Source organism: Hyperolius riggenbachi, chromosome 9 (assembly GCF_040937935.1).
Source record: "Hyperolius riggenbachi isolate aHypRig1 chromosome 9, aHypRig1.pri, whole genome shotgun sequence".
NCBI classification, from domain to species: domain Eukaryota; kingdom Metazoa; phylum Chordata; class Amphibia; order Anura; family Hyperoliidae; genus Hyperolius; species Hyperolius riggenbachi.
In genome coordinates this window covers 40307218-40329842 of record NC_090654.1, presented here as the reverse complement: position 1 = coordinate 40329842, position 22625 = coordinate 40307218, and the positions used below count along the sequence as shown (strand labels likewise).

At 46.7% G+C, this 22625-nt stretch overlaps 1 protein-coding gene across 6 annotated transcripts in view; it reads left to right on the top strand.

Moving 5' to 3' along the window:
• The window catches only part of LOC137532262 (calcium/calmodulin-dependent protein kinase type 1-like), a 247196-nt gene that overhangs the window by 163903 nt on the left and 60668 nt on the right, over positions 1–22625 (top strand). For all 6 annotated transcript variants that reach the window (XM_068252574.1, XM_068252576.1, XM_068252577.1 and 3 more), the window contains one exon: positions 13657–13731. In XM_068252574.1, the coding sequence (XP_068108675.1) occupies positions 13657–13731 (75 nt within the window). The remainder of the gene's footprint in view (positions 1–13656; positions 13732–22625) is intronic.

The following is a 22625-nucleotide window of genomic DNA, read 5'->3' as shown; positions in this document are numbered from 1 at the left end:
TTTCTCTTTAACTTGCGCGTGTTCTTTCGATCTACCGCGCTGATGTGCTTGTAACGCAACTGCGATACTTCACTAGCACGGTCGCACTATAAGCACATCACGCAGCAGATAGGAGAAACACACGTAAGTTGAGCGCGCACGCTATGCTGCCAGGACCACACGTACCGTGCATGCTAATATTAACCTGCACTGTTTGTGCAAGGTTGGCTTAATAAATCGGCCCCATTGTATCATTAGTAGGCAGCTTCCCAACTTAAATGCTTTGGTAAACGGAAGAGCGATTGCAACACACATTGCTCTGCAGTGCGATATTATTCACTATCCTGAATGGAAATCGCAATGCGTTTGCGGGAATGCATTGGCAACCATGCCTTATGGTTCCCGCAGTGAATCGCAATGCTTTGATGGGAACTGCAGACTCTTCTGATGTCCCCGCCAATCACATTGCCACAAAACGCAGCTAAAAAATGCAAGTGTGAGGAAGGAGCCTTAAACGGAACCAAGCACCATTTTTTTTCATGCAGTTTTTCTTGGTTTCTATTGGCTATAGAACACGTGTCGAACTCCAGGCCTGGAGGGCCATATCCATGCCAGTGTTTAGGATGGACTGAGAGAGAGAGGAATGTGTTCTACCTGATGGACCACGCCTTTCCTGATTCAGATCCATCAATTCATTTGAGCTGTGCCAAAAAATGTGTGAGGATATCGGCCCTCGTGGGACCGGTTTAAATACGTGCTATAAAAGCTGCCATGTACCCCCCTCCTGTTCTAGCTACCCAGGGGCAGGTGTGAAGATGGCATGTGTGACTTCTCTAAACTGTTTGAAGCACAGTGTCTTATATCTCCACCCTCTGCTGATGAAAGCTTTTATTTGCATTCTGCTAATGTGTGCAATAAAATAATTACAGCAGTGGGATGAAAAAAAAGTATACATTCCTTCGGGCTTCCCCCATCTCCCTTTGGCCTGATCGCTTCCTCGCCCAGTCCTCTGTCTTCTAGATCCTCCGTAAGTCCAGCTAGTCTGCGCATGCGTAGTGTGGCTGTGCCTGCTCCCCCATTACAATCTTATGGCTGGCAGCATTCTGCGCATGCGTAGTAAGCCCCGACGGGTCAAACTTCCAGGAGCCCTTATGGAGGATCCAGAAGGTGGAGGATGGCTGCGATGGGACTGGTCAGGCCGAAGAGGGCTGGAGGAAGCCCTCCATACATAAATTTCTTCTAACGTGCCATTTCAGGTTACCTTTAAAGAGGAACTAGAACAAAGAATTGACCTTCATCCCAATTAGTAGCTGATACCCTCTTTTCCCACAAGAAATCTACCTTTTCTCAAATACATCATCAGGGGGGTCTGTGTGGCTGATATTGTGGTGAAACCCCTCCCAAGGTGTGATGTCATGACCATGGTCCTGACATTTTGCTGTCTGCGAACCACATTGCATTGTGGGAAATAACAGCTTTTTCCTACTGCCAAGCAAGCAGTATCTCCTTCTGTGCATAGAACTCTCGGTTACGAACATTCCGTACCGATCACCTGACGGAACTACATTTCAGAATGTTAATCGGGGAGAGGAAAGATTTTACAATGGGCAAACACTGAATAATTAATCTATAAATGACTTGTAAAGAAAAAAAAGCAATATTCATAAATTTCACTACAGTTCCTCTTTTTAAGAACGAATCTACAGTCCCTGTATCGTTCGTTAACCAGGAACTACCTGTATGTATATATTATATACACGCTCTCATGCAAGCATACAGTTTTCAGGTCAGTAGGCTTCTTATAATCTAGAGCAAATGCTAAATATCCAGCGGAACCCAGAATTGTCAGATCCTACAAGCTAAGAATAGCAGCGACATCTGTGCAACATCTTTTTTTGTATGGCAGCCTATAATCTCTGCTCCGGGTCCCATCCATCCCGTTATCCTCTCCGGATCTCTCTCCATTCCTCCCTAAACCTGAGCGCGATTAGGAAATCCCTCATTTGCCAGAGCGGCAGAGGCGGTAATGGCACATGCGGTTCTCTGATTCCCTCTAATGCAAGGATATGTGTGCTCTGGGGGGATTTAGGGGGATTGGCCACTCGCTGCCTCTTAGCTGGTCCTCTGCCGCTGTCCTCCTCTGGCGGCTGCCCTGCTACCCGGGGGGACATGCATTTGCATTCTTCACATGGATGGGACTTTATATTTATCTGTTTTTGCAGCTTACGGGGAGATTAAAAAGAAAAAGGCCTATTTTGAGCACTGTCTGATAGAGCAACAAAACCTCAATGATTTTTATGTTAAAGCAATAAAATCAATTCTGTTCTATTATAAAAAGAACACACACACAGCCAGGAGCTTCAATATTCTGTGCCTGGCCTATAAATATGTCCACGGGACCTGCCCAACACACATCTCTGAACTCCTCCACAGACATGCACACGGCTGCCCAAGTCAGTCCAACAACCTGCACCTTGCCGCCCTGCGCATCTCTCGCTCCCATGCGAGACTGCAGGACTTCTCAAGAGCTGCCCCCACTCTCTGGAACTACCTTCAGCAGGACAGCCAGGCAACTGGTATTACTTAAAGCGGATCGGAGATAAAAAACTAACTATAACAATTAACTTGTTTTTTTTATATCTTATCTAACGTTTAGTTTGCACAGCAAATCTAGCTGCAAGCAGCTTCAACAGTTTATGATTATTTATTCCTGTGATACAATGAGGGCAGCTATGTTCTTTGTCACATTACACACAGGAAAGCTGATAGCATCTCCAGCCCTCAGCTTGTGAAAACTTCACTCCCCTCTCCTCCTACCTCCTCCCCTCTGCCTCTGAAATCTCTGGCTAGTAACCATTCCTCCACCTCCTGCCCAGACTGAGCTCCCATAAGCCCTTGTTACTAAGGCTCAAAGTGCCAAGGCTCTCTGGAGAAGCTGTGGGCGAGGCTTGTTTAGCTTATATGGCAGTAGAGTATTAAAACAAAGTGAAAAAAGTATTTGGCTTGAGGAATGCCCTATAAACTATATGAAAGGAACACAATTATGCAAGGAGTAAAAGTTTATCTCGGATCCACTTTAAAAGGAAATATGTCAGCCTTCATATCCCTCTCGCTTAAAGAGAGTCTGAAGCGTCCCTAAATCACTGTTTGTACTTACCTAAAAACCTACCAGAAAAGCTGTATCCTCGCGGCTGCAGTCTTAATCCTCCCGAATTCCCGTGGCGAAGATAAGGGGCAGGAGCTATACTATATAGCTGCCTGACTTGCAGCAACTATCCTGGGCGCCTATATAGTATAGCTGCTGCAATAGTCAGACACAGTATTCGACCTGAGGAAGCCGCGAAACACGTTGTCAGTTAAGTGCCAAATAAAGTACCTACTTTTTAAACCCTTACGGATGGACTACTTCTTTCAGGTAGGACAATCTACTACTTACCCCCAAATATGAGATATCTAAGTGTATATAACACACCCTTACTGTGCACACACATCGGGCGCCTTCTCATCTCTTCTGCGGACGTTTCTAACCCCCTACTTGGGGTTACCACTGTGTTAAGTGGACCTCTTTGAAGGAGCTGCGACCACCAGGTGACAAGGCCAAGTGGGGACAGTCCTTCCCCCACATGCGACTCTAATGGTTGCTTATCTTGCAACCCACCTTTGTGAGTCTAACAGCCTCTATGTTTTTAGAAGTGCATCTATACTCACAGTACTTCAACAGATTGGGCTCCCGGTCTCCCTCCCGTCCTTTTTTTCTGCCTTCACAAACCCCATTCAGTAATACTACACTTTTGATAGTGTGTTCAGAATCTCTTCTTCAATTATGCAGTTGCATTTCACTATTGATTTTGCCCTAGAACTGGAGACCACACCGCAGCACCCTCTGTTGTTAAAATGTAGCAAGCTCTTCTCTCCTCTCCTGTCCTTCTTTCCTACCTACAGCATTGAGCAGACATGATGAGTAGAGCACAGATCAGATCGTAAGCAATACTTTGACATAAACAGATGGGCAGCAGTGTAGTGATAAGGGCTGGAAAGCTGTTGGAGCAACATCACTGGTAGTGTACATATACAGGCTGCTGGTAAAGGGGATTTCACTCAGTTTTCATAGCTGAAGTGGTGATTGTCGCACAGTTTCAGATGGGTTTAGAATAAACTTGCAAACCTGTTTTTTGAAGGTTAATCTGATCCTCTTGATAGCCCATCACAATATCATGCCTTGTGGTATATTTCAGGGCCTCTGGATACACATGACAAACCACTCTGTAGGAGGGAGTGCACAATGTCTCCTACATGCAGAAGAAAGGGACAGGCATGTAAATATTCTGTACACCCCCACAGCTGGTAACCTTTTGCAGCTGCCTGTATTGTCCTCCCACTGGCCAGAACCCCGCTGACTGTGTAGCATTAACCCTGACTCTTGTGCATAGACTGTGTGCCTCACCCACTACTTGATATATCATTTTTTTCTTGAAGCTTTTCAGGAGCTGTGAATATTTTTTTTTTTTCTTCTTTTTCCCAACTTTCTTCTACGTGGGCTGAAGAGAGAAAAGACAAAACCTCGCATGTAGCTGTATGACTCAGACATGCAGGGGCTTTTTGTTAGAAAACTGCAGCACTGCGGAACGCTACTTCTCATTGTTGAGACGTTTATGGGCTCTAGTCACTTGTCTGTTGGCCATGGTTTTCCTCCCAGAATCCTCTGCTTCATCCACGATGCTTTGCAAGCAAGAGCTTCTCTTCAGCTATCAGGTTGCTCTGTTTAAATTATGAATCTTTATAAACCGCCTTCAGCCTAGACTGGGAAAGTATGTCATTCACAATCACTCTACCTACACCGTTATGTTAACCAAATCTGTAATCAGGCCTGCTACTGAGTAGTTTTCCACCGCATTCAGTTCGAAGTTGCAGCTCAGCTACTTGATGCAATCAAGAGTTTGTTACTGTCACGTTCTCGGCTGATTCGGCCCTCAATGGGTTGACTGCTGTCAGTTTTGTTATTTTAAGGACACCTGACCCAAAGCTAAGCTACCTAAAGACCTGGGTGCTGCTAAGGTTTTTGTCGCCCCAAGAGGCATATAGTTTGTGGCAGTCTGTAATAATAGGTAGCCAAAAAATGTTCCCTCGCAAAAAGTGACCCCATTCAGTATAGGTAGATAGCCATAGGTGCACTACACTCAGCATAGGTAGCCAAGATGTCCCCCCGGTATAGGTAGCCACCCCCAGTATAGGTAGCCAAGATGTCCCCCTAGTATAGGTAGCCACCCCCAGTATAGGTAGCCAAGATGTTCCCCTAGTATAGGTAGCCACCCCCAGTATAGGTAGCCAAGATGTCCCCCCGGTATAGGTAGCCACCCCCAGTATAGGTAGCCAAGATGTCCCCCTAGTATAGGTAGCCACCCCCAGTATAGGTAGCCAAGATGTCCCCCTAGTATAGGTAGCCACCCCCAGTATAGGTAGCCAAGATGTCCCCCTAGTATAGGTAGCCACCCCCAGTATAGGTAGCCAAGATGTCCCCCCGGTATAGGTAGCCACCCCCAGTATAGGTAGCCAAGATGTCCCCCCGGTATAGGTAGCCACCCCCAGTATAGGTAGCCAAGATGTTCCCCCGGTATAGGTAGCCACCCCCAGTATAGGTAGCCAAGATGTTCCCCTGGTATAGGTAGCCACCCCCAGTATAGGTAGCCAAGATGTTCCCCTAGTATAGGTAGCCACCCCCAGTATAGGTAGCCAAGATGTTCCCCTAGTATAGGTAGCCACCCCCAGTATAGGTAGCCAAGATGTCCCCCTAGTATAGGTAGCCACCCCCAGTATAGGTAGCCAAGATGTCCCCCTAGTATAGGTAGCCACCCCCAGTATAGGTAGCCAAGATGTTCCCCTAGTAAAGGGAGTCACCCCCAGTATAGGTAGCCAAGATGTTCCCCTAGTATAGGTAGCCACCCCCAGTATAGGTAGCCAAGATGTTCCCCTAGTATAGGTAGCCACCCCCAGTATAGGTAGCCAAGATGTTCCCCTAGTATAGGTAGCCACCCCCAGTATAGGTAGCCAAGATGTCCCCCTAGTATAGGTAGCCACCCCCAGTATAGGTAGCCAAGATGTTCCCCTAGTATAGGTAGCCACCCCCAGTATAGGTAGCCAAGATGTCCCCCTAGTATAGGTAGCCTCCCCCAGTATAGGTAGCCAATCTGTCCCCCCGGTATAGGTAGCCTCCCCCAGTATAGGTAGCCAAGATGTTCCCTTAGTATAGGTAGCCACCAAAAAAATGTAACAGCGCTCCAACAAAGTAAAAGATCCTGGAGATAATACTCCAGTGAATGACACCAGTTCGCAAGCTCCACAACTTGTGGGACAAGTGTACTGAGAAACAAAATAAAGAGGAGCGCTGTATGGTACATTAACATTTTATTTTGGCCACATCGAAGGGAATCTGAGAGAGGAGAAGGGACTTCTTATTACCCTGTATGGGAGACATGCTTGGAAAACATTTGCATCTGGTAAGTGCAATTGTTATCCTTTTTTAATGAAAATAAAATGTTAAAGTGAACTTCCGGACTACAAATCTACTCAGCAGAACTGAAAAGGCTTGGTGTTTCTTTAACAGTTTTCACAGCATCAGAACTTTGTTTTTCTTACCAAAGCATTATTTTTAGCTGCATTTTTAGCTAAGATCCACCCACCAAAGAAAACTGCCTGGGCTTTTTTTTACCTGATACTGTGCAAAGCATTATGGGATTTCCTATGTTGTTGTTCACGTTGCCTAGCAACTGGGAGGGATGATCCGCACACAGGACAGTTGGAACTGTGTCTCATGCTCTCTGTCACCTCCTTTCAACCAAAAAGATGGCTGCCCTCATGAAATCCCAAACCTTTTCCTGTTCTTTTAAAACAGGGTGGGTAAGAGATTATATTACCTATCTATTTTAATTAACATAACTAATGTAACTTAATGACAGTATGTTTTTTTAGGCTGAAGTTCCTCTTTAATGCACCATAGAGCGCTCCTCTGATCTTGTTTTATAGGTAGCCACCCCCCACTATAGGTAGATCAGTTTAGATGGCCTTCCTCCTAACAAAGATGGTGAATGGCAAGCCGGGGGATAGGGGGGGGGGGGGGATGACCAGGTATAAGCTCCCGGCACTTTAAGCAGTATATAACAGTGGTTTGCCAAGGTTTTCCAGAATGAGAGGATAGACAGTATGGAAGGCGCTGCTTGGACTTCTGGCCACCAGGAGTAGTGAAACAAGTCCACCCACCAGGATTGTGTGGTGAACAGCTGTAATGGTATGAGCCACAGCTGATTGGTCGGCTCACCATTACTAACCAGATATTGCTCTCTTGGATTCTGATGTTGTGGAGTTGCACCTGGAGTCGGAGTTGGTGGTTTCCTAAACTGAGTTGGACGATTTATTAAACCAACTCCACAGCCCTGGTAAATATTAGACTAAAGAGTCTGAGCAATTTTGGATACCTGGAGTCAGTGGTTTCATCAACCGAGGAGTCGGAGGCAGATGATTTTTGTACCGACTCCGCAGCCCTGGTTTTTATGTTGGAGGAGCGAGTCACACTGGAGCATGGGATATACAAGGACAAGATCTAACGAAGGCGCTGTACGCCGAAACGCGTAAAGACGTCATACGCGTGCTAAGCGTCAGCCACGCCCACCTCTAGCGAGACGGAACCCTGACGATCGGGACCCGCGCTGCTGGCCACAGCGCGTCATCCTCCATAGAGGTTAAGCGGCTGGCTGTCCGCTGACACGCGCTCCTTAATTGTACCTTTGTGAGTATAACATTTAATCCTAATAAACTTTCCTCTCTTGATGTAATGCACTATAGCGCGCTCCTCTTTCATTTAGAAGTTTTATACAAGGACAAGAGGCAGAGAACTGGGGTGGCAAAGCTGATCTTTCACCCATCCCTCCCTCCCCAGGGTCGTGGTACTATTTTTTTGTTTGTTTTTGTTTTTTAACCAAAGGGTTTTTAACCAAAAGGTATTTAAACAGCGTAAAATACAGAGAGGGATTGCAAAACTAGTACAAAATAACTGCAGGAGCATACAACATACACCAAAAAGGACTGTGTGGAAGAGGACCCATAAATATACAAGAAGTAAACACAATATCAGTGTCCACTGTATAAGTTATACCTGATGGCTAGAAAGCCATCTATCCCAGATGCATACAAATTTAGAAGGACAATTTCTAGGTTTATAAACCAACTTTTTATAAAGGAGAGAAGCTTTAATCTTAGTTTTCCAACCATTGAGTGTTAGACAAATTGGTGATAACCATCTAAAAGCAATGCACTGTTTGGCTGCGAACAGCGTCTCCACTAAAAAGGCCTTGTCAAACTTGGACAAACTTTCAACCGTAATGTGTAATAAACATATTTGAATGTCTACTCTAGCACCACGGGTGAACCTATGGTGTCATGCAGGAAGGCCACTACTTGTTTCCAGAAGGACTTTACAGGGGGACCCTGCCAGAGCATGTATATGAAGGCAGGGTTAGAGAGTGCACATTTAGGGCAAACCGAAGAGGCATTGGCAGAGAATTTGGCAATTTGGGAAGGGATGAGGAAACTTTGGTGAAGAATGTGTATAGTTCTGTTAACCGATCTCTCAGGCAGGGGGATGCCGTTGTAGTCGGTATACAGTCTTCCCAGTGCTCTTTATCTATCTGTAGGCCCAAGTAAGCCTGTCTGCCTGTAGGCCCATTTAAGCCGTGCACTCTCAATCGGTTGATCAGATTTATGTGTGATAAATAGATAGTAAATGTCACCTATGTGGTGTTTCATGGGGCCATAAGACTTTCGAGGAGGAGGAAGGTGCCAGTTTCTCTGGAAACTGAGCTGGAGAGCATGATGAAGCTGAGTATGCATATACTTGAAGATGGGCGTGAGGTTGTACGGATTCTGCAAATCAAAAAGTGGAATCTGTTGAGTATTTCGTAAAATTTGGCCCAAATACATTACACCCTTGTCAGCCGAGAGAAACATTGTCCAGACTGCCAAGTTCGAACAGTTTAGGATTGTGCCAGAGTGGTGTATAGTATTCCCACGAGGTGGAGGGAACATTTTTAAGTCACTGTTGGCATCGTGGTACAATTTATGTGGTAGATCACCCACATGTGGTGGACATTGTGGGTGGTAAACAGCTTAAGGGCCTTTTTCCACTACCCTGCGATTTGCGATTTGATTCTGATTGCAAATCGCAAGGTACATTAAACTAATGGAAACTGCAGCAGCAATTTCCATTAGTGCGATCCGATTGCAATGAGATTTTGGTCAAAGCGCAATCGTCCTCCTGCCGCGTTTTGTATGCGATTGAGCTGTACTATAATGGGTATAGTAGCTCAATCGCATGGTGGAAATTGAAACGCGATTGCGATCGGAATCGCAATCGCATTTCATAGTGGAAAAGAGCCCTTAGTGTTGGGATTGTTGGTTTGTCTATTGGTTGAATGAAATGGTCGTGGTTGGACCATGGTGGTTAAACTAGTGGTTGGTTCCATAAGTTGGCGTTTAAAGTGGTTATTAATTACTGACCCGGGTTCGAACTTAATTATATGTTCAAGCTGTTTACATTTTAAAGCAATAAAAATGCTTCAGCTGTTAAATGCCAGCTCGGAGTCAAGTCCTTTATTTGTAGAGTATTAAGATAATGGAATATTTGTTGAATATGGTTTAAAAGTGATTCGCTGCCTAAATTCCATGCCCAACCGCTAACCAGCTGTTTGGAGAAAGTCGGGGACGCCTGTGCACAATTGGAAAAGACACCCAGAACTATCTCCAATGATCAGATGACCTAAAATTTTTGGCCCGGTTCACCCTTGAAATTGAGTTGCAAACGGATCCATGAAAACAGATCTGATCACCGAACGATCGGTTGCCACTCCGTTTCCGTTCCGCTGTTTCCATTCCCTTTCCCTACATCCCCAACCTCCACCCCAAAGGAGATTTTTCTATGTAGAACTGTCTGTTTCTTCACTGGTGTGAAGAAACGCCCCGTTTTCTCATTGCCCCCAGTGCAGCGCTTCCGTTTCCGTTCCGCTGGACTCAGCGATCCGGAAAGATTGCTGCAGAACCAAAGTTGCGGAACGTGCAGAACTGATTCTTTTGAATAGACGGATGTGAATGGATCCATAGGACGGATGCGAACAGACAGTTTTATAAAGCCAGTGTGATCCGGACCTTAGTGTGCATGGGCCTATAGCCTCGTTCAGGTATTAGAGCACAGATGTCAAACACAAGGCTTGCAGGTCGAATGCGGCCCTCCTCACCATTTTATGTGGCCCTCAAGAACTTCAAATGCCCATTGTTGTAAGCAGTGAAAGAATTATAGCATTCAGTGTCTCCATCCAGAGGAGCACACTGCTGACAATGTTTCAATCAGAAATACTGTCATTTTTGGTGCAAGAACCCCCCCAAACAAAATCAGTGTGGGGCCCCTTCCTGGTATCCAAATCCCCCTGATGGCTGGTAAACCCCCTCTTCCCTCTTTCCTTCTGGCAGTCTTTCTGCACATTGCATAGTAGCAATGTAATATATGCCTGCTCCAGCGGAGTGTTGTCTCTTCAGTTCTTCCTGGCAGCTGCACATGCTGTACTTCCGTACCTCCAGCTCCCGATCATGTGACATGTCTTTGGATCCAGAGTTATGCAGCATATAACGTGTCTATTAGGAAGATCAGAGGAGACCTGAAGCAGCACTGGAGCAGGTAAATATTGCACTGCTCCTCTGTGCTACTCTGCATAAGGGGGAGGGGGCCCCCCACGGTCAGTATAGTTATACCTCTTAGTTTGAGACTGTTCAATAAATGTTACTAAATCTTAATAAAAAATCTTTAAAAATAATCTTAAATCTGTTCATAAATCTTAATAAGAAATGTAGTCTGCGAGTTAGACTTTAACCACTTAATGACATGCTGACTTATTAAAACGTCCTGGAGCCAGTAAGAGGCTCTAGCAGGACGTTTTTATAAGTCAGGCAGCGCTGCTCCCACGCGTGCACGTGCATTCCCGCGCGTGGACGTGAAATAAAAAACCACGAAAGAAAAAATACACCTTGATTTCCAAATACTATATTGTCACCATACTTTGTACTAGGGACATAATTAAAATCTTGTGATAACCAGGACAAATAGGCAGATAAGATGTGTGGGTTTTATGCACAGTAGCAGTGTTTATATTAAAACTATAGGGGATGAAATTGGAGAAATAGTGTATTTTTTCCTTGTTTTTCCCTTTAACCTCCTTGGCGTTATTGACTAGCTCAGCTCGTCCATAACCGCCGGAGGGCGCCGCTCAGGCCCCGCTGGGCCGATTTTGATTTTTTTTTTTTTTTTTTTTATATTGTTACAGTAAAGCTGTTACTGAACAGCTACTGTAACAAAAACCGCCTGGCAAACCGCTCTGAAGTGCCGTTTTTCAGAGCGGTTTGCGTTTTTCCTATACTTAACATTGAGGCAGAAACGCATCCGCAATCCAAAATCTGCAGCAGCCCGGGAGTATGCGTTTCTGCAAAACGCCTCCCGCTCTGGTGTGCACCAGCCCATTGAAATACATTACCCTAGCGGATCCGCACCCGCAAGCAGATCGCAAACCGCAGCGGAAACTCTCCGGTGTGCACTAGGCCTAAGTGCTTTTAAAAATAAAGAATACCCTGAGAACCCCCCATGAGAAGATGGGTCCAAAATCTGTCGGTAATGTTAGATTTCTACTACTTACTGTGAGTGACAGCAACATAGGAGAAAAGTAATTTATGGCTCATTGTACTCTGGAAGAAACCCATTTCTTATTTGTATATGGTTACATGTATTTTAAATGTTAAGATTTTCGCGACAGAGGTCCTTTAAGGCGACTTAGGCCTCTTACATGATTGAGTTTGACACCCCTGTATATTACTTTGTTGTCACCCAGACTAAAGGTCCATACACACATCTAATTTTGATTGGCCAATCTTACCACTTCCATTTAGTATAAGGGAAAAAAGATTTGAATACTATGAACAGAGTGTGCAGGTAAGCTCTCACACTACATGGAGGTGGCGAAATTGTCCAATTAAAATTGAATGTGTGTGTACACAAATAACTCTACTGCTTTCCACAAACCTACAAGTATAAGGTCATGAATGGCATTGGCACGGACTGCTGGGACTTGTAGTTCCACAGCATTTGGTCTCATATCTTGGGCAAGAAGTCAACTGTGTGTTTGAATATATTCCACCCACGCCGTAATATTTATTTTTGTAAACCAGCTAAGCTATGATGGGTTTTCTGATAAAATGTAGATCTTTCACTGCTGACTTACTTTTAAAGGGTTAAGCTCTGTCTCTCATCCTGTTTCTCACCCTTATCTTGTCTTTACCACTTAGCAAATCTCTAATCTTGAACAAGCTTTCATCCAGCCAAGGGTTCAAAATTATCATGACCGGAGTGCTTGTTCTGTTTCAGGGCTCTTTCACATTAGGGCAGATTTTCTGCGTTTCAACGCAAAGGATAAATTTTGCGTTACCCAAGGTGAAATGAAAGTCCATAGACTTTCATTTTAGCTTTCACATATAACGCAGCCTTTTTGTGCGTTGCGTTACACTGCACCCAGGCGCAGTTTTTTGGCCAACGCTAGCTTTATGCGTTACAATGTTAGTCAATGTAAAACGCACACTATGCGCGTTTTTAATCCGTTAACGCAGGCAATCAGTCCCAGAATGCAACAGAGGAACAATGTAGAAAGTTGAAAACTAAAAGAAAAAAAAATTATCTGCGTTTTCCTATGTGCTGTAACGCATTGAAAACGGATTAAAAACGCACACTTACTGCAGTGCAACGCATATCAAAACGCAGTAAAAGGCATACAACAAAACGTATGCTTTGAGCGTTCTCCAACGCAAGCTCTGATGTGAAAGAGCCCTCAGTAAGCAGGGAAAAAAAGCTTGCACCTTTAAAAGTAAGTCAGACAATTTGAGCTTGCACATTACATTGATGGCTGATCTACTTTGCATAATACGCAAAACCACTTTTAAAAAAAATAAAAGGACCACTATCATGAAAAAATGTAAAACTTTAAATTTGCGTAAAAACATACAAATAAGAAGTACCTTTCTTTTAGATTAAAATAAGCCATACATTACTTTTCTCCTATGTAGCTGACACATACAGTAGGTAGTAAAAATCTGACAGACAGAACCGACAGGTTTTGGACTAGTCCATGTCTTCATGGCCGATTCACAGCATGGCCTTTATTCTTTATAAAAACACTCCCTGAAAAGGATTTCTACAAAGATGCTGGCCACAGCCTCCCTGCTTGCTGCACACTTTTTTGGCAGTTGGACTGAGCATCTGCCATTCACTAAGTGCTTTTAAAAATAATGAAAACCCTGAGAATCCTCCGTGAGTAGATGGGCTAGTCCAAAACCTGTCGGTTCTGTCAGATTTCTATTACCTTCTGTAAGTGACAGCAACATAGGAAAAAAGTAATTTACCTCTCATTTTACTCTGGAAGAAACGTACATCGTATTTGTATGTGCTTCCATGTTTTTAAACTTTTAGGATTTTTGCGGAGGTCCTTTAACAAAATGTGTCCATTAGCCTCTCCTCTGTGTTCCGGGGGGTTTGTATTGTGGAGTTGTCACCTGCGTCATCACTGCTAATAATTTTTTAATGTATTTTATGTTTGAAAGGATCAAGCATGCAAACATCGTGTCTCTGGAGGATATCTACGAGAACCGGAGTCACCTTTACCTCATAATGCAACTGTGAGTATTACAGGGTCCCATCTTGCAGTGGCTGGATAGTGAAGTGGTTAAAGTGGACCTGAACTCTTGAAGAGGACAGAAGGAAAACATAGAGAAATGCACTCTGTATGTATTTAGATAGTTTAGCCTGTCTAATTCCCCCTCATCTACGACTAAGCACAGCTGTAATTTGATTTATCAGCTGAGTCAGCTGGCTGCCTCGGCAGAGCAGCTAATTTGTGAACACAGGATGTTAACTGTCTGCTTCCATGAAAGTAGGGAGTAGACACACTGCAGATTTATTACAGGATATGTATCAGCTGTAACAAATGTTTTTTTTTCTTTAAGGGCTCTTACACACTTGGACGTTGCGTTGCAGGGGACGTTAAGGTCGCATAACGTTCCCCTAACTCAGCGCATGGTGGTGCTAAAGGTGGACGCTACATACAGCCGCGTTATGCGACTCTTGATGCGCCGTTTTCGTTTGATAGAACCGGCAATGATTCATATGAATCATTGCTAGCAGGCAGAAACCGAGAATGATTCATATGAATCATTGCTAGCAGGCAGAAACCGAGAATGATTCATATGAATCATTGCTAGCAGGCAGAAACCGAGAATGATTCATATGAATCATTGCTAGCAGGCAGAAACCGAGAATGATTAATATGAATCATTGCTAGCAGGCAGAAACCGAGAATGATTCATATGAATCATTGCTAGCAGGCAGAAACCGAGAATGATTCATATGAATCATTGCTAGCAGGCAGAAACCGAGAATGATTCATATGAATCATTGCTAGCAGGCAGAAACCGAGGATGATTAATATGAATCATTGTTAGCAGGCAGAAACCGAGAATGATTCACATGAATCATTGCCAGCAGGCAGAGAATGATTCATATAAATCATTGCTAGCAGGAAGAGAATGATTCATATGAATCATTGCTAGCAGGAAGAGAACCAGCATGGCAGTGCAGTGAATATTAATTAGCCATGTGGCTCGGCAAAATAGTGGACTCTCCCCTCCTCCTCTCCTGCACACAAACGATAAAACAACATTACTGAGCATGTGCAAACAGTCTAACGCAGCTAAAACCACCTATAACGCACAGCATGCTGCACTTTCTAAATATTGCTACACGTTAAACACAAAGCAATGTGTGCACTGTGAATGTCGCACAGACTTTGCATTGCTGTGCATTAGTCTGCGTTGGATTTTTCTAACGTGCGACTTTAACGTCGTACTCTGAAAGAGGCCTAAAGGTCATTATGCTATTGCTTCTCTTTTAGAGCAGAGAGGAAGTTCTGAGTTCAGGTCCACTTTAAAAGGTATAGATGCGTATTCCCAATGGGAAAGAGGGCCCCTAAACGCATTTAAAATATAACTTTTATTAGGTCAATTAAAATGAGCAGCAAAATATCTATACACACTAGAACAGTGCTGTACAAATAGTGGCGTTATACGATACTTGAACAAATGTGAGCGGTATATCGCCAATAGGGTGCTAAGGTAAGGCTCAATACTCTAATGACCAAATTAGTAGGCCAGACCTCGATGATGTGAATACACCAGCCTACCAAATAATCCTGACCATATTGAAGGAGTGTTCACCACTTCTGGCCGGGCTGTGCATGTCCTACAGCGTGTGCCCGTCGCCGGAAGCGCTGTGCGCATGCGTGTGACGTCATGCGCAGTGCGGGCATGTGTTGTATGCACGCAGCCCGGCCGGCAACTGCACAGTAGTGCCCGACTCTGGTGACCCAGAAGAGGCTGCTGTAAGGGTATTTAGGTAGGATGGGGGGCAGAGAGGAGAAGGGTGGAGTGGTGGGCATCAGGACAGTTAACAGTATATGCCTGCTCCCCTCGTTTCTCTAGGTTATTTCGGCTCTGGTATCCTTTAAGGGCTCTGCCTCTGACACGGGACCAGGGATCTAATCTCCGCTCTTCCTGTTCAGTAAACCAGCACCTATTCAGTAGGAGACCTTAGGCAAGACTCCCTAACACTGCTACTGCCTATACAGCGAGCCCTAGACATGTATGGCATGTAGAAGTCTATGCAACACCGTCCCGCCCACAACACCAAGTGACGCATTTGCGTCAGGCAGCATGGGTGCTGGAGTGGGATCTCGCCTGCCTCCCTCCCACCCTGCAGCCGCCAATCGTATTACCTTCTCAGCGGCCGCTTCCTCTACAGTCTACAGTCCCCGGCCCCTTGAACGCTGCCGCTACTCAGACCTCACATCACAGCGACCAACTACGTCGCTATGACAGGCAGTGGCTCACGTAGCAGCATGTATAAATCATCCTATATACGTGCTGCTATGTGAGCCACTGCCTGTCATAATGGCGCAGCGGGTCACTCTGTCAGGTCTGAGTTGCGGCCGGCGCGGGGACTATAGAGGAAGTGGCCGCCAAGAAGATAACACAAGCAGTGGGGGGGTGGGCGGGGGGCACTGCGACTGGGGAAACTTTACTAGCTAACTACCTATACTGGGGCAACTATACAGTACTACCTATAATGGGGGCAACTATACTAGCTACCTATAATGGGGGCAACTATACTAGCTACCTATAATGGGGGCAACTATACTAGCTACCTATAATGGGGGCAACTATACTACCTATACTGGGGCAACTATACTACCTATACTGGGGCAACTATGCTACCTATACTGGGGAAGCTATATTAGCTACCTACATGTACTGGGGCAACTATATTAGCTACCTACCTGTACTGGGGCAACTATACTACCTATACTGGGGCAACTATACTACCTATACTGGGGCAGCTATATTAGCTACCTACCTGTACTGTGGCAACTATTACACCTATACTGGGGACAACAATATTGGCTGCCTATACTGGGGCAGCTATACTGGCTAAATTATGACTAAGGGCAGATTGTAGGCCCGATACAAGTCAGTATAGAATACCAGCTTTTTCACCAACCTCGTCTGGTATGCGAATCCTTTTCATTTCTACCTATACTGGAGGCAACTATACCTAGATACCCTATAGAGGGGGCTACCTGGCTATATATACTTGGCTCATTCCACATGGGTGGGGGGAGGGGGGGCATCCTCAAAAGTTCAGGTAGCAAAAAGTCTAGAACTGGCCCTGAGTCTGACAACGAAATTGCTGAGATTAATATAGTCAGAACAACGCCAGCTTTTACTATTTTTTTTCCACTTTTCTTTCCAACTGCTCAACCACTACTTCTTGCCTATTATTGCCCCCTGCTGGCATGTAGTGGTCACTACATACTCTTCAGATCGTAATAAAATAATATGGTTTGGCTACCTGTCAGAGGCACTTGCTGCAATAATAACCACATCTTTGTTCAGGCTGGCATGCTAAAGTAGCTCTCAGGCAAAACTTAAAGCAAATCTGAAGCAAAAAAAATTATGATATAATGAATTGTATGTGTAGTATGGTTAATGAATTGAACATTAGTAGCAAAGAAAAGTCTCCTATTGTTTTCTTGTACAGGAAGAGTTAAAAAAAACTTTAGTTGCTATCTATGCAAAAGAGTTTCTGTGAGCTCTTTGACCCATTGGGTCTAGTACAGCTCTTTTTTTTTTTTTTTTTTTTTTTTAAGCTAGGACTGGTTCACATGGACGGCAGGCAGCGTTTGGGCGTCCTGTGATGTCTCGTCAGGAGGCAGCGGTACAGCGATCGTCGGCAACCTGCTTCGATTGGCGTTTCTCGTCCCCGCAAGGAGACATGAAGCCACGGTGACTAGGCGACTCTGGACGTCGCATGCGGCTTCTAGGGCTGGCTGAAACAATGCATTAAATCGGAATGCTGCGATTGCGCAATTGACGGTGACCGCGCAATGCTAAACACTCCCATTCACTAGAATGGGAGCGTTTAGCCGATGAATCCTGAATGCTTGGCGGTAAACGCCGCCAAGCGTCCGTGTGAACCAGCCCTTAAACAGCCAAGAAACGGTGATCGACGGTTTGAGATAAGGTTTTACCGCAGGAAAGTTCAAAGGATCATTATTTCTGCTCTGTTTTATAGCTTAAGACCGTGTGACAGAATGATACAATGTTATAAAAGAAACGTTTTATAGCTGAAAATAAAAATAAGACTTTTTCTTTGCTACTAATGTTCCATTCATTATCCGTGCTACATACACAATTCATTATATCATACCTTTTTTTCACTTTATATTTGCTTTAAAGTGCAAATCTGACAGTTAGTGACTCCACTCAGGGAATGTGCCAAAAATTGAAGAAAAAAAGTTTTATTGATGAGCATACAAAAGCCCAACAGACCAACCAATTAATTGATACAGAGCTGCAGGCTGTGATCCTCCCACTCGTCTCTGTGTATGGACCTTAATTAGTGAGAGGTGGTGCCAAGCAGCAGCCCCAGTAACAGATGCTGCTATTATCTCCTTTAGCTGAGCTGCTTCAGTTAACGTGACCTTGTTAGCAGGATTTTTTAGCTGCAGAAGCCTCATGTAACACTGAAGATAGCAGTTTGCCACTCCACTTACTAAGGTATCCAATGGGACATTTAGAGATGTGCTTGCATTTGGGTGGGGCCAGATTTTGAACAAGGGTGGAGCAGGTGGGGTCCAAGTATGACCTGACTGGCTGCATGCCCAGGCCAGACCCCCCCACTAGCTGTATGCTCATTCCAGGCGAGGACCCCTGCTGGCTGTATGCCAATTCCAGGTGTGACCCCTCCCACTGGCTTCATTCTCTTTCCAAGTGGCCCAACACTGGGTGCACGGAGCAGTGCTTTTCAGCGCTGCTAGATTTGGGCGCAGCCGGCGCCTCCATAGACTTCAATAGGAATCATTTCTATTGAAGTGCTCAGTGAGTAACGTCGGCTCCATCAGAAGACGGAGCCGAAGTTGCTTAAAAACATAATAATTCGGCCTCCAGCAATCGCTGGAAGCCAAATTATTTCATTCCCCCACTATCCATGTCGGCCTGGAGGGGGAATAGTAATTAAAACGGCCTGGACTTGTGCAGAAGCAGGATCAGCTATATACTGCTGTATCCTGCGCCCAAGTCTACCGGCGCCGATTTCAAATGTACGCCTGGGTGCATGCTGCACCTGGAACAAGCGTACTGCTGGTGGGATCACACTGGGAACAGGCACTCAGCCAGTGGGGGTCACACATGGAAGGAGCACACAGCCAGTGAGTTCACAACTGGAACAAGCGCGTAGCCAGTGGGATCACAGCAGGCACAAGCACACAGCCAGTGGGATCACACTAGGAACAAGCGCACAGCCAGTGGGCTCACAGCAGGAACAAGCACACAGCCAGTGGGATCACAGCAGGAACAAGCACACAGCCAGTGGGATCACAGCAGGCACAAGCGCACAGCCAGTGGGATTACACTAGGAACAAGCGCACAGCCAGTGGGCTAACAGCAGGAACAAGCGCACAGCCAGTGGGATCACAGCAGGAACAAGCGCACAGCCAGTGGGATCACAGCAGGAACAAGCGCACAGCCAGTGGGATCACAGCAGGAACAAGCGCACAGCCAGTGGGCTCACAGCAGGAACAAGCGCACAGCCAGTGGGCTCACAGCAGGAACAAGCGCACAGCCAGTGGGCTCACAGCAGGCACAAGCGCACAGCCAGTGGGCTCACAGCCGGCACAAGCGCACAGCCAGTGGGATCACAGCAGGAACCACTGCACAGCCAGCGGGATCACAGCAGGAACAAGGGCACAGCCAGTGGGATCACACTAGGAACAAGGGCACAGCCAGTGGGATCACACTAGGAACAAGGGCACAGCCAGTGGGATCACACTAGGAACAAGGGCACAGCCAGTGGGATCACACTAGGAACAAGGGCACAGCCAGTGGGATCACACTAGGAACAAGGGCACAGCCAGTGGGCTCACAGCAGGAACAAGCGCACAGCCAGTGGGCTCACAGCAGGAACAAGCGCACAGCCAGTGGGCTCACAGCAGGAACAAGCGCACAGCCAGTGGGCTCACAGCAGGAACAAGCGCACAGCCAGTGGGCTCACAGCAGGAACAAGCGCACAGCCAGTGGGCTCACAGCAGGAACAAGCGCACAGCCAGTGGGCTCACAGCAGGAACAAGCGCACAGCCAGTGGACTCACAGCAGGAACAAGCGCACAGCCAGTGGGCTCACAGCTGGAACAAGCGCACAGCCAGCGGGATCACAGCAGGAACAAGCGCACAGCCAGCGGGATCACAGCAGGAACAAGCGCACAGCCAGCGGGATCACAGCAGGCACAAGCGCACAGCCAGTGGGATCACAGCAGGCACAAGCGCACAGCCAGTGGGATCACAGCAGGCACAAGCGCACAGCCAGTGGGATCACAGCAGGAACCACTGCACAGCCAGCGGGATCTCAGCAGGCACAAGCGCACAGCCAGTGGGATCACAGCAGGCACAAGCGCACAGCCAGTGGGATCACAGCAGGCACAAGCGCACAGCCAGTGGGATCACAGCAGGCACAAGCGCACAGCCAGTGGGATCACAGCAGGCACAAGCGCACAGCCAGTGGGATCACAGCAGGCACAAGCGCACAGCCAGTGGGATCACAGCAGGTACAAGCGCACAGCCAGTGGGATTACAGCAGGCACAAGCGCACAGCCAGTGGGATCACAGCAGGCACAAGCGCACAGCCAGTGGGATCACAGCAGGCACGAGCGCACAGCCAGTGGGATCACAGCAGGCACGAGCGCACAGCCAGTGGGATCACAGCAGGCACGAGCGCACAGCCAGTGGGCTCACAGCAGGCACGAGCGCACAGCCAGCGGGCTCACAGCAGGAACGAGCGCACAGCCAGCGGGCTCACAGCAGGAACGAGCGCACAGCCAGCGGGATCACAGCAATAACGAGCGCACAGCCAGCGGGACCACAGCAGGAACAAGCGCACAGCCAGTGGGATCACAGCAGGAACAAGCGCACAGCCAGTGGGATCACAGCAGGAACGAGCGCACAGCCAGTGGGACCACAGCAGGAACCACTGCACAGCCAGCGGGATCTCAGCAGGCACAAGCGCACAGCCAGCGGGATCACAGCAGGCACAAGCGCACAGCCAGTGGGACCACAGCAGGAACAAGCGCACAGCCAGTGGGATCACAGCAGGAACGAGCGCACAGCCAGTGGGACCACAGCAGGAACCACTGCACAGCCAGCGGGATCTCAGCAGGCACAAGCGCACAGCCAGCGGGATCACAGCAGGCACAAGCGCACAGCCAGCGGGACCACAGCAGGAACAAGCGCACAGCCAGTCGGATCACAGCAGGAACAAGCGCACAGCCAGTGGGATCACAGCAGGAACAAGCGCACAGCCAGTGGGACCAAAGCAGGAACAAGCGCACAGCCAGTGGGATCACAGCAGGAACAAGCACACGGCCAGTGGGATCACAGCAGTAATAGCCAAGCAAGGATTATGAGTATTACTCCATGAGCTGTGCTGCTGTTCTCTGTGCAGCACTCCGCAGACAGACGCATTTAGAACTTGGCACCGCGCTGACTGTTTTCTGGGATTTCCCTGACGAGATGCCAGGTGGCACACAGAGGACAGACGTGTACCAGGAACAGAACTGTCACACTTTCATTGTGAACATCTCTGTGCTGGGGTCACACAGGTCAACGCAAAGCATTTTTTTTATATTTAAAGGAAACCTAAAATGAGATTTAAAAAACCTTTACTTGCCTAAGAGGGAAGGGTGTGGATCTCACAGCGCCTTCCTGGTCCTCTCTCTCCATCCCTTTGTTCCACCGCTGCCTGCTGATGAAGTAATACGACTCGAATGTGGGAATACACCTTCGGGAGTAGTAACGATCGGAATCTGCTTATTACTGCGACTCGAAATTTCCCGTAAATGTTTGCAGTTACGGCCATGCATACGGTAATTATGATTTGGACATGCAATTGATTTTGTGTGATCCGTTCATAATTTTGTGTCATTTTCACATAATTCCTCCTAACATACTTGGCAGTTTTGGTGACAATAGCGTGTATGGTTTGAAAGGAAATAAATATGGCAGCCTGCATATCGCTCTATGTTCAGCTGTCCTTTAAAGAGACACTGAAGCGAAAAAAAAAAATATGATGAATTGGTTGTGTATAACGGATAATTAGTAGAATTTTAGTAGCAAAGAAAATATTCTCATGTTTTTATTTTCAATTATATAGTGTTTTTTATAACATTGCAGCATTCTCTAATATTTGCAGTTTAGACACTACTCAGCATTCTAAATGGGTTCAAAAGTTCACTAGCCTGCTCTGCAAAATCTTCCCTGCAGAGGAAAAAAAGATGCATTGGCCGCAATTCACGGAGCTTTATCAAACGTTTGATAATTTACCTCATGGGTAAAATCTCATTTTGAATTCACTAAGGTGTTATAGATTTATTGATCATTTCATTGATAAAACATTCGATAAATATATAACACCTTAGTGAATTCAAAATGAGATTTTACCCATGAGGAAAATTATCAAACGTTTGATAAAGTGTTTGATAAAGCTCTGTGAATTGAGGCCATTGTCTTTTAACCACTTAACGACCGCCCCCAGCCGATGGGCGGCGGCAAAGACCGGTCCCAAACGACCGCAATACGCCCATCGGCGGGGGCGGCTGCGGGAGTGGCTATGCGGCGATCGCGTCATTCGTGACGCGATCAGCCGCCGGGGACTGGCTCCGCCCCCCGTTCGCCGTAACCCGCCGGCCGTTCGGAAGCGCCGGCGGGTTACTGGCATCCGGATCGCCGCTGCAACAGTGTATAATAGGCTTTGTAATGTATACAAAGCCTATTATACTGGCTGCCTCCTGCCCTGGTGGTCCCAGTGTCCGAGGGACCACCAGGGCAGGCTGCAGCCACCCTAGTCTGCACCCAAGCACACTGATTTCCCCCCCCCTGCCCCCTGATCGCCCACAGCACCCCTCAGACCCCCCC